The following is a 13,295-nucleotide window of genomic DNA, read 5'->3' as shown; positions in this document are numbered from 1 at the left end:
TTCCTTGGTCATTTTATCAGCCGTCCTCAAGAGACCACAATGAGTAGTAATAACCTTTTTTTTCCCCAGCCCCCTCCTCCGCCCACCAGCTAAACGCTCAGTCAGCTAGAGGACGCCGTGTCCTAAACCGCAGACTCCTCCGCCGCTACCCTTAATCAGGAAGTGCCTGTAAATTCGCAGAGCCATGCGTGCGCACACCGCGGAACACGGCGCCGCTTCCATCGGCACTGACCTTCATTAACCTCATAAATGCCAGCGGTGTTTCTGTTGCAGCTCTTAATGCGGTTATCAGCACAAACACAAACAAATGTGACAGAAGTGTTTCAGGAATAAAACTAGTGCTTTTCATCTGTGAAACAAACCTCTCTCTCTTTCACACACACACACACACGCACACACACACACACACTGTGTGACATTGGGCTATCCCAACATGGAAACCAAGCACCAATAACTGCATTCCTCAACCAGAAACCTTCCCACTCCTGATGACAATGACTGGTGCAAGGTGTGCATTGGCTCAGGTCCTCTCTGTGTTACCGCAGAGTGAATTTATTTATCAGTGGATTCTGCATGTGAATGTAGGCCAATGCAGAGACCATACTGCAACTGTTACAATGCATGTGTGCATGACGGGGACAGTTACGCTAACATTAAACAATGATCTGAATGAATGCTGAATAAAACACTGTCATCGTCCTTAAAGGTCTCTCACACTTCACTGCAGACTCTGCTTGCTTGGACCACTTTCACTATTCCAACTTAAATGTAATCATTTTTTTTAGCCAGATTTACTATTGGGCATTATGACTGTTTTTTCTTTTTCTTCTATTATTACTCACATTGAGCTTTTTTATTTTTTATTCTCAAAGACAGCATGAGCATCCTGGATTCTATTTAAAAGGAACCTTCGATTTATATATACTTGCTTTTTCTATAATTTATATGCTGCTTAAAAAAGAAAAAACTTGCAGTTTTGTTATGGGTGGGGGTGGAAGGGGTGGGGCTTATTTGACAGATGTTGGCAGGGAGGCAAACAGCAAATGACAGGAGAAAAATGGACATGACATTCAACACGTGTCCGTGCAGCTGGAATTAGCGGCAAGATGTAAACAACGCATAAAAAATGAAGAGTTGCAAACAGAGTCTCCAAAGTATATGAAGTTCAAAGCCAAATCTGGAAGATTTGCAAGGTGTAAGAGGTTTAGCATGAACACAAGTCAACAAAAAAGCTCCAAGTGATCAGTCATAAGCAGTAAAGACCTTAAAGGACAGTGCAGCAAATAACAGCTACGAAGAATCGTGTTTCCTACAAAGCAATAAAGGCAAAACAGGTAAAGGTACTATATCTAAGACAAACAACACTGACAGACAGTGGGCTAGTGTGGTTACGTAATTCAATTAAAGCAAAGGCTGTTTTGTGTGCGTTTTGTATACCGTCTATGAATTTTCAAATACTGCTAACGCTTCTATCACAACTGTGAAAACACAGCTTGTTCTCTCCGACAGGCTGCAACACATCTTCTTTAATCTCAGAGCTATTTTGGTCATTCCGAAATACATTCCAATACAAGAATGTTTGGTTTTCTTCCAGTAGCATCAGTGACTAGCACTAGCAGGCAGTAATATTACTGGTCTGCACAGATACCTGGCTGATTAAACCAGTGCAGATGCAAAGTTCTTCAAATTTGTGAAATCGTAAAGGACAGTCTGCTCTGAGTCTGTGCCCCCTCTTCTTGACCTCTGCCCCTCAACTCAGCGGCGCCTCTATCACCACCGTTAGCGCTGAGAGGGAAGCGGGGAAGCGGGATGATACGGTACAGCCAGGAATTCCACTCACTCTTCCCTCCCTCTGCTTGGTGAGATGTCAGATAGTCACAGAGGATCACTGGGTGGGTGGGAGAGTGGGGGGAGAGGGTGTTTTATGTTGATTGACCCAGCCGCCGAGCTAATGTTTACTTGCGCCTCTCCAGAACAGAGATGTTCAAATGCGTGTAAACCCTCGCATCCCTCCACCTCAACTTTCACCGCCGCCACGGCAGCCCACACTCGACCCGTCTGTCGCCGTCGCCAGCTCACCAGGAAGGAGAGCGTAAGCAGTAATTGCTATATAAATTATGTTACACTCTGTGTTTTTCACATTTCCCCCCTCGGCGCTCTTGATGATACGCTGATATACTGTACTGAGAGTGCAGGGTGATAAGTGTGGCTGTAAAAAAAAATAATGTTGGCCAATAAATCTCGGCGGTGCTTATTTTTGTCTGTAAGAAAGGCACACTGTGGATAAAAGAGCAGGAATATGCTGCACATATGCCGCGGTTTAACAAGGTCACGTCGTACAGATGACTGACAGGCGGGAATCTACAGGCAGATTTGTCAAAAATCAGGGGAGTGCATCATTCACCCAGATGTGCACGACTGTATTTGTGCAACTGACGTCCCTTTAGGGACACAGAGCTCACGGCTGTGACTAATTAAGAGGCAGATCCTCTGTGTGTCCACGAGTCCATCTGAGGGGGATAACTCTGCTCACACTGTGCTTAAAGAACAGCAAAAAAAAAAAAAAAAAAAACAGCGAGTGAGGTGTACATCTGCACAACACCGAGCTGACAGGAGTGCTGGAACCAGAACAATCTGAGGAGGCGGCGGCTGTCAAACAGCAGCTGAAAAAGCAGCTGATGGATTCAGTAAGGTGTGTGATTTTTAGGAAATCTGAGCAGGAGCAGTGAGGGCCGCCTGCTAAAAAGATGTTAGCAAATACATCCCCAGGCTGTAATCTTCACTCTTTACTTATTTATCCTGCCCATCCAAAAGAAATGAGCAAACACACCCAAAAAAGAAAAACAAAAAAAGGAGTCTGGTGGAAAAAGAAATTAATCGAAGTTGCTGAATCTGCTTAGAACCTTTTGAATACACACGCAGGTTTTAGTCCATCTACAAATAATCTGCAGCCTTTTCAAGGGATTAAGCCACAAATGCCACCAAATAATCCCTCAGTGATTTATTGATTTATTTATTTATTTTCCTTAAAGTCTATACACATAATTGTGTGGAAATCTCGAGATGATGCTCGGCTGGCATTTGAGATGAAAGATGACAATGATCGGTTAAAAAAAAAATGGAAGCTGGAACCCTTCAGTCTGAAACTGGGCTTTTATTTTGACAGTTTTATGAAACGTTTAAATTTGAATACAAGCGTCAAGACAGGAAGAGCAGAAGAGTCAGCGGCCATCAGCGCGTCCCGAAGCCACAGTTCATTTACAGCCGGCCCCTGAACTGGCCCCTAATGTCCCGTGTTATCAGAATGAATCAGCAGAGCTGATAAATTAGCTGCTCGGAAATACACGCAGCGAGGGCCTGTCAGCTAATGTGCGCGCGCGCTTGTGTGATACTCATATGCAATGCTTAATGTTGTGGAACCAATTCTGTCGTTTTCCATTATGTAAATACATTTGCCTCAGCACTATATTTTATGTATTGTCTCCCTTGTCTCAATTACTTGGGCTATTAAAAATCAAGAGGTTATGGAAATGAGATGCAGTTGTCTGTTTTGTAGTTTGATGACAAGTGCAAAGTGTTTATGAAAGCTCGTTATGCATTCAATTGCAGTCGGATACGTCAACACGCTCCGAGCGTTCATCCATATTCCACAATGCAATGGGGTGGCACGTCAGTGTCTTCAAGCATAAACAACACAAACGGTCGTGTTATCATCTGTTATGCGTATAAATAAATAAAAATAAATATTGCTTAAATCTTCCTCCTCCTTTTTTATGGAGATGGCAGAAAAAGAGGAGGTGAACAAAAAGCAAAGAGTTTGAGGCCTGTGCCAGAGCAAACAAGTGCTCGGTGATTCAGTTCAGTATTAATTAGCCAAATAAGAATACCTGAGGAAATAACCGGCGAGGTTTTTATTTTTCTTCTTCTAAAATCAAAGCATTCCCTGACATATCAATAATAGCTCCTTTCTTGATCTTTCAAAATGTCACTTTGCAGCTCTTTTCCCTCTGTGAAGTGCAGCACGAAGGAAGTTGGGATAAAATTACTCAGCAATCACGGATTAATTTTAACAGCGAGCAATGCTGCGTTTTCACTTGTGACCACTTTTCTTGTTTTTTTCTTTTTTTAAAATAGCAGGAATGCAAAGTCTCAAAGTGAGAGGTGCTGAGGTGGAAATGTTTCATCAGCCAGAGTGCTGTGAATTGTATTATTTTTATTTATTTAATTTTTTTGCATCATATACATAATATTTCACAAAGGTAAGAGTGTCACTGGCAGAGAGGATGCAGGGCATTTAAAACACACAAGGGATTTGTTTACCATGAACCCCCGTCAGCATCCATTACAGCACGGCTGCAGGGACAGGCGCTGAGCCTTAGGAAAAAAAATCCTCACTGTTATTATGTTTCAGTCACTGGAAATCAGCATGCTTTTCTGTTTTCATTACACATATAATTGGCTGTTTTACAGTTTGTCTCCAATTGTTAATCCACTGATTTCTTCATTAGAAGCTCCATAAAAGGAGGCTGAAAGCTTGGAATTAGAAACAGGCACAAATAAAAAATATCAAGACAAAAAAACAAAGAAATATTATTTTGAAGGGCCAGATAAAATAATTGTAGGTCCCTGCTCCTTTTGTCTCTCTGTTGCAGGCCCATAACTGAGTCCTAAACTTGAGGCTTCTCTGTGTAGCAGTACAGCAGTGCAGTTTTAGCCTCTAATGGGTGAAAATTCTGTTTAGATGAGACAACAGGAAAAAAAAGGAAAAGGACAAAAAAAATGTGAATTATTGGGATTTTGCAGTGTTTTCCAGCGTGGAGGAGGATGCTCTTTAATTATGCTACATTTTGAATATTTAAACTTACTGACAAGAACTGATGTGGCAATCTAACTGAAATTATGGAAGAAATCAGTGAGGAAGTTAAACAGGATTCGTGTGTATGCGCTGCTTAAAAAAACAAACAAATGAAGAAATCAGTGTTAAATATTGACAGCAGCCGTTCTGTCTACCGGAGAGCACGTTTAAAGCTCCATAAGAGCGAAATAATACTTTCATTCTCCGCTGTCCCGTTAGGTATAAGACACAACGAAGGCTCTGCGAGGACGACGCACGCAGCGGCAACTAAACTTTACACGAGAAAGGCGATTTAAAGCCGCCGTCTCCTCCTAAACAGAGATCACGTTTTGTTTTGTTTTTCTTCAGTCACATTTCAAATATGCACTATTATCCAAAGCCGCCGTTATCGGAGCAGGAGCAGCAGCGAGGTGCAGGCTCCACCGGGCTGCCGCCTGTGCGCTCCGATGCTCCGCCAAGGTGCGCACGACCTCTGGAGAGAAAAGCCAAAAAAAGAAGAAAAAAGAAAAAAGGAAACAAGTGGTCTAAAGTTTCTTTTCCTTTCTTTCTGTTTGCTTTTACCTTTTCTCTTGGATCGCCTCCTCCTCCTCCTTCTCAGCTTGCATTTCACCTGGCCGCCCTGAGCCCCCGACGCGCGGCTGTTGTTTCCAAGTACGGATGCCATCAGCGCAGACCTTTGGAGCGAGGCGCAGGGATAACTTGAACTCGGCGGCTCGATTCTCCTTTGTACTTGTCTGGCGTCAGCCTCCGTTGCTCAATGATAGCGCTGCGTCCTCGGCTTTGACGAACACTCGGACTATATTTTCGGCTCTTCTTCTTTTTTATCCCTTCAAACCAGGGAGAGGAGCTTCGCGTCTCGCTGTTCCTGTATCACCTCAGAAACTCCAGCTCGCCTCCAGCTCATAGAGAGACTGTGTTCGCAGCGCAGCGTGGCAGCTCTCAGCAGCACTGATCCCGGCTGCTTCGCTCCTCTCAGCCAGTTTTTGCCGCGCCTCTGCAGAAATTTTGGCATCAGCCACTTTGAATTCAATCATGCAGGACGCCTATCTATTTGCTGCCGAGCTTTCTAATTAGGGTCCAATCCTGGCTGTCTGGGAGGTGTGACATCACCAGCGACACCCACCAGCTCACACCCCTTCTTCACCCAGTGCTGTTTTAAAAACGTTTCGTCTCATTCCGCGCACTTTTTTACTTCACTTTTTTTTTACATGGCAGGGGAACTGTGTTCTTCTCAGGGAGGGGAAGGGGTCAAAGGTCAGGCAAGGATAGGACGTTTACCATCACCAAAGTACCAAATGTGGTCTTCTGCTTCATATACTGCCTGCTGCAAACCCAGTCACCACTAACTTGAGGCTCAAAGGAGAGACAGGGATGCAGAATGAGATGAGTGCTTCTCCTTTCTCTCCTTGTACAGTTGTGTTTGTCTTGCAGGATTTAGGATTTGCAATCTTCTTGTGGGATTAATGTTCTGAAATAAATTCCCTCTCTGTGGTCTGAAGTCATAGATGTCCATGGAGGAAGATTATTCTCAGACGCATTGCTCAGCTGTCCTTTCAAAGGCATCTTTAACGGACTTTTTTTTCACGTAGGTCTTACAAAACGTATTTTATTCTGAAAATCCTGTTTTGACTTTTGCAGGTGACCTTCATCACACATGGCAAAAACTCTTAACGGTGTGTTGTATTCGTAAAGTTTGAAGATTGTGACATTTTGGCATTTTTGTGTGAAAGCGTGGTGTGAAGGCTTTCACAAAGCATTTGTGGTTTACCTAGCTGCAGGTAATTGTTTTATTCCCCCGGCCTCTGCAGCAGAAGGTCAGGTGTGCGTTGGGAGGAGGCGCTATGGTACTGCCGGACACATTCAGGAGCTTGGAATAAATGCAGGTTTGTTAAGCCCTAATCAAGAATGCATTAAGCTTGTACAGCTGTTTCTTTTTTCTTTTCTTTTTTTTTTTTACAGTTGGTGAATAAAGGAAAGAGAGTGATATTTAATACCTAACAAAACAAGGCCTGCTGTTGCCTTGATTTTTTTCCCCCAAAAGACCCCCTTTACCTTCACAGGGCCCCAGCCGCTTTAGTTTTTATGATAAGAAAAAGAAAAAGCAGTGCTTTTGCTGAAGAACCAGCATGACACGTTTGCTGATGTCAGATTGAAAAGTCACTTTGAGGCTTTGTTGTTGGGTGGAAACATTTCCTCCCAGCCTCAGGGGCAGGGAGAAAGAGAGAGAGAGAAAGAATGAGAGCGAGGGTGCCGGGGCCGTCCGCCAGGCTGCAGTCTGCCCTCAGGACGCCCACAAATATCCATGTAAATTGCAGTTTAAGAGAAATCAATATAAGTGACAAGTTGCCAATGCCACTATCTGGGGCAGTAATGAAGGTGTGCTGGCGGGGGGGCCGGAAAATACACAGATAACAGCAAACTGGCTGAGTGGGGTGGGGGTACAGGTTAGAGGAAAGTGTGTGTGCACAGACACACATGCACAGCAAGGTCAGTAAGTGATGGATGCAAAGAACCACTAACTAACCTGGTTATCTTTATGTTCAACAGTACCTATGGCTGTACTACCTCAGTGCTCTACAAACACTATATAGCAACATGTTTCTTTGACTGTAGTCTACTTGATTGGTGAGAATTGAGCCCGGTAGATTGTAAAAAAATAAAAACTGTTAGATATCAGTAACAATTACTTTTTTAAAGGTTGTATCTATTGTTGTATCTATGACATAAATGTTAAAATACAAGCAGCAGGAGACAATATTATTAAATTTATCTGATTATTTATCTCCATTAATTGACTGTTCTGTATCTATAAAACTGTTTACACTGTTCTATTGAAACACGCACACACATACACAAAAGAAGCACTGCACGTTCCCAGATATTCAGGAGAAATTTTAAAGGTACAGGAATTCCTTCTTTTAAGGGTATTTAATTTCCTACTCACCTTAAGCATCGCCTCTTGAACTGAAGTCAGTCTCTAACACACAAAAACACGCAAAAACATATTTATTTATTCTTAATATTTCAAGAATTACTTATTGTCAGTGACCTCTCCATCTCTGAAAAACTGACAGCAATCCAGCTAAAGAACCACAACAGTTGGTTATAAGCTAATATTATCTCACCTAATGTTGGGCTTGAGTGTCCTAAAAATCACACTTTCTCTCTGATAGGTTAATTAAATAGGTTAATTACATACTCATATGAGTTTATTCACCAAGTATCTGAGTTCAGCAATGTTAGATCCACTTTACAGTTTCACAAACAATGGCTAACAGAGGCTAACACTGGCAAAAACAGCAGCTACAAGGGGCTAACATGAACAAAAACAGCAGCTAAAAGAGGCTAACATGAACATAAACAGCATCTAAAAGAGGCTAACATGAACAAAAATAGCAGCTAACAGAGGCTAACATGAACAAAAACATCAGCTAAAATAGGCTAACATGAACAAAAACAGCAGCTAACAGAGGCTAACATGAACATAAACAGCAGCTAACAGAGGCTAACGTGAACATAAACAGCATCTAAAAGAGGCTAACGTGAACAAAAATAGCAGCTAAAAGAGGCTAACATGAACATAAACAGCATCTAAAAGAGGCTAACGTGAACAAAAACAGCAGCTAACAGAGGCTAACATGAACATAAACAGCATCTAAAAGAGGCTAACGTGAACAAAAATAGCAGCTAACAGAGGCTAACATGAACAAAAACAGCAGCTAAAAGAGGCTAACATGAACAAAAACAGCAGCTAAAAGAGGCTAACATGAACAAAAACAGCAGCTAACAGAGGCTAACATGAACAAAAACAGCAGCTAAAAGAGGCTAACATGAACATAAACAGCAGCTAAAATAGGCTAACATGAACAAAAACAGCAGCTAACAGAGGCTAACATGAACATAAACAGCAGCTAACAGAGGCTAACATGAACATAAACAGCAGCTAACAGAGGCTAACATGAACAAAAACAGCAGCTAAAAGAGGCTAACATGAACAAAAACAGCAGCTAAAAGAGGCTAACATGAACAAAAACAACAGCTAACATAGGCTAACTCTGTTAACACTGCAACTAACAGTTGCTAACAGCAGCTTAAAAAGCCTAACAGTTCCTAATTTTGGCAAGGTTATCCTTTAAAAATCACCTCAGTTTTGCTATCGAAAAGAAGTGTTCTTCACTGAGTTTTCAACTGGTATCAGAGTCCTTTCACAAAGATTTACAGCCTCGTTCAGAGCAAATGGGCGTGGAAACATACTTACAGCTGATGTTAACATCGAACTGACAGCTTACACTCACTAAAGATGAATGGAGCCCAGAGTTGTTTGTTCTGCAGTAGGCACAATAACTAGGATTATGCACTTGAATTGGGAGGGGTACACAGCTCAGTTGACTGCAATCTACAATCTACTGGCATCTAGTCGTGAGATTTTACAGACTGTACCTTTTGCTTAAAAGTGAACTTAAAAGTAAAGCTAAATTTATAGTATTATAAAACACGGTTCTTTTAAAAGAAGCTACTAGCAAGAAATATTTGTTTCTGTCAACTAAGCCATTAATTAATTTTAAACTTAAGTGGAAATAAGCTGAGAAAATGTTTAATTAATTACCTCAGATTTACTCATATCAATCTCAAGAGCTAGCCTAATAAGGTTTATAAAAACATTCTATGTAATAACTATAATTCACTCAAAGGGGCACTCACAATGGTTTTGAGATTAAACTTCCTCTCTTAGACAATTTTTTAAAAGATGGGGGAAGTAGAGGAAGCTTAGATATCTTGATATTTTTTTTGGTAGACGAATTATCCAAAATACATTTCCCATAATGCATCTTAGATCACCCTCCATGCCTGGAGAACATCCAGTTTTTCTAAATGTTAATTTAGTTCAATTCAGTTTTATAATTGCTATATATCCAAAATACAGGAAACTTAAGACTGACTACGGCAAAGGAAAACAAAAACATTCATGACATGTAAGTCAAGGTTAAATCAGGGCACAAAAAAATATCTGCTTACGTAAAAAAAATCACACCAAACATATAATGGAATGTTCCAGTATTTCTGTGTTTACTTATGAGACGTACTTGGCATTAGTTTGATGTCATATCTATGGATTAAAGAGTTAGATTTAAATTGTGATTACAGCAAACACGTGGCAACGGCTCCTCTTTTTTCCATCATCAAATCAGGCACCTGCAATCTAAGATAAGGAGGCCAATCAGTACATTGCTCAGACACATTCATTTTCTGCACTTTTGATTTGTGTGTATAGATATATATATATATATATATATATATATATATATATATATATATATATATATATATATATATATGAATATTTGCTGGAATATGACTGTCTTACAATTAAGAGACAGTTGAGTTCTTCTCATCCACCACCTGTGATTGCCCGCTCTCTCTTTTTTTGTAGCTGTATTCATTATTAGAATAATTAATATAGCACACTCGCTCGGTGTTCAGGTAAGGTTGTCTCCATGGTGATACATGTGTTGTGCTCTAATCAAAATGCTGTAATTACCAGTTGTTTTTCTTAACTCTCAGTTGAGAAACAGTTTGTGTCAACATTGAGGAGTGTTTTAGCCTTGAGACATCTCTGCAGGAGAAATGAAAGCTGCTACGGCTCTCAGGAAGTCTTCAGCCCACGGTACAACAGCCCTGTCTGAAAAATATGTGCTGTTTTTTTCAGTGCATGCTTTTATATGTTACCAGTTTTTTGAGCATTGTTTGGAGCGTTCACTTTGCGTTGTTGCCTTCAAGTTGTGACATGTTTTGCCTCAATCTCACACCCTTCGACGGCTTTTCAAAAAGAGGAAACAAACAGGACCCAGAATATTGTGGTTTTAAATGTGTCGCATTAAACAATGATGCTGCTTGATGGAAATAGCAGGAATTTAGTGAGACCAAGTTAACCAGCTTATCAACCCTCCCAGTTGACATAGTGGAACTGGAAGCCTAGGGAGGCCTATCATCAGTCTCAGGGAGAGTATTGACTTTAAGCTTTACTGATGTTTTTTACAGGCATGGGATGGTAGTAGTGAAGGTGGGGAGGATTAGGTGGCTGTGGCCTTATCAGGTGCTCAGGCTCCTCACAAGGCGAGCGACTGGGAGACTCACACACACCTTCATCTCCCTTCCACAGCCGGTTTGCTCCTCTGACTCTAATCCAGCAGCACTTATAAGTCAGGCTGCACTCGCGTACTGTGTGTCGCATCCGCACTGTGCAAATAATGAGCATGTGAGAGCGTGTAAACAGGCTGTAATGTGTAAGATATGCATTTCTGCTTTTATGTTGCAAATGCAAAGTAGGTTTGCTGTGATAGAGAATCGCAGTACCTCTTATCTTTTCTAACTTTTAGATCTACAGATAAATTTGTCAATTTAGGGACAAACTTTATGACATCTGTATTTTACAGCATTAAGAAAATACAACTGCTTAGCTTCCATATTTATCCTGCAATGTGTTCTGTTGCAGGGAGCTTTACACACTCTTTAGTTTCATTACTCTGCATGTAGTTTTACAGGCCTGTGGCACTTATTCACTTTGCTCATCTATGAAAACAGACATGTATGTAAATTTACCTTGTTATTCTTTTCATCTTCATTATATCACTTTATATAGTCAGCTGCCAGAAATAGCTGTTCATATACACATATATATGTGTATATATATTACACATATATTTTTTTCTACATCTTTGCAAGCTACATATTTATTGTATAAGACAAAGGAAGGATTACAGGATTCACTATTAGCGTCACTGTTTGTTGAACAGTTATTAGAGATGCATGACACATATTCTAGTCACCCCAACAGTAACGGTACTCAATTTTTTAATAAGAGATGCTATGCAAACCATGAAACATAAACATTTTATTGCTTTTGCCATTTTGATTACAACAAGAAAAAGAAAAACAAAGCAAATCCTGTATCCAGATTCATACCTTGTGAGCAGTGTTGGTCAAGTTACTTGAAAAAAGTAATCAGTAACTAATTACTGATTACTTCCCCTAAAAAGTAATCCCGTTACTTTACTGATTACTTATTTTCAAAAGTAATTTATTACTTAGTTACTTAGTTACTTTTTAAAAACACGATTTACAACCTGAATAGGTGATAAAGCGATAGATCTGTCAGCCCAATTCTACTTTTTCTGCATAATCCATCATACAAAATGTAATCAAATGGAAAAGTCTCTTTTTTTTAAACTTGTATTATTAGTTTTAATCTTTTAACTTTATGCATCAAGCAAAAATTAAATTATATGCACCATTCTCTGACTTTAAGAAATTAGTTTAACATTTAAACCTATTTTCTGCACATTCTAGCACATAAAATAAAATATGTTTTGTGTTTACACTCAGTCTTTCAAATAGATGCAAGTAAAACACAGCAGAAAATAAATAAAATCAAACACTAGCGGTCCTGTTGCTCTATTTTCACCTGTAAAGCAGGAGTGGGTTAGGCGGAGGTTTACCCTGGTGCAGGTGTGCCGCAGCGGTCAGTGGAAGAATCCACGAGTTTCTCTGTGAGTTTCCCATTACGTCGTTGCTCACGAGCTTGTTTAGGGTTTTTTTCGGTGTAAAAAGAAGTTTTCTTCCCACGCACAACGGACACTAATGTTTTTGTCACTTTTTATGGAATCAAACTTAAAGTAAGGTCAGTACTTCCACGCTTTAAACGCTGCACGCTCATACTCTCACCGCACTCGATATATGGTCCATTGTTGATCTGCACACAGCTGTTGTCACGAACGTCGCACTCGCTTACGTCACTGTCATGAGACATTCTTGCAAAAAAATCACGGTTTTAGTAACGCAGCGTTCCTATGGGAAAGTAACGGTAATCTAATTACCGTTTTTGCAATAGTAATCCCTTACTTTACTCGTTACTTGAAAAAAGTAATCAGATTACAGTAACTGTACAGTACAGTTACTGCCCATCTCTGCTTGTGAGACAGCTCCACCCGCAAACTGCAAAAGCTGCCTGAACTGCCATGTGATCACTGTGTACAGTGCAATTGCTGTGCCAAGCCTGTGTGTGCAATTGTTGTCTGTTATTTTCCTTGGAAACATGCATGGTGATTAAGCAGCGTTATCAGTGAAATCAATAACAAATACAAGTTCACACATTCTTGACAAATTATAAATCTTTGGTCGTTGTAAAACATAACGTGAGCTAAAAGCATGTACGTTAAACGGACATTAAATGCGAAGATAACTGACAGATTCGCAGGAATGCACGGGTGAATTTCAGGTACTACACATAATATAATTTGTAAGGATCTGAATGCTGGAAAAATAATTCTCAAATCTCATAGATGTTGACAATCATGGTGGCAGTTTTAGTTTTTTTTTGTGTCTAGTAGGGAATAGACACACATACATATGCTACGACCATTACAGTAAGATTATTAAAGCC

The 13,295-nt window shown here is 40.4% G+C and overlaps 1 protein-coding gene across 2 annotated transcripts in view; it reads right to left on the bottom strand.

Annotated features, from left to right (window-relative positions):
* adarb2 (adenosine deaminase RNA specific B2 (inactive)) overlaps positions 1-8,807 on the bottom strand; it is a 212,361-nt gene extending 203,554 nt beyond the window's left edge. For both annotated transcript variants that reach the window (XM_040018694.1, XM_040018695.1), the window contains exon 1: positions 5,417-8,807. In XM_040018694.1, the coding sequence (XP_039874628.1) occupies positions 5,417-5,519 (103 nt within the window). In that variant the 5' untranslated portion in view covers positions 5,520-8,807. The remainder of the gene's footprint in view (positions 1-5,416) is intronic.
* Positions 8,808-13,295: the final 4,488 nt, after the last annotated feature.

The sequence above is a fragment of the Simochromis diagramma genome, unplaced genomic scaffold (assembly GCF_900408965.1).
Source record: "Simochromis diagramma unplaced genomic scaffold, fSimDia1.1 OVJJ01000717.1, whole genome shotgun sequence".
Taxonomy (NCBI): domain Eukaryota; kingdom Metazoa; phylum Chordata; class Actinopteri; order Cichliformes; family Cichlidae; genus Simochromis; species Simochromis diagramma.
Note: the sequence above shows the minus strand (reverse complement) of the source record. Positions and strands in the feature narration are given on the sequence as shown.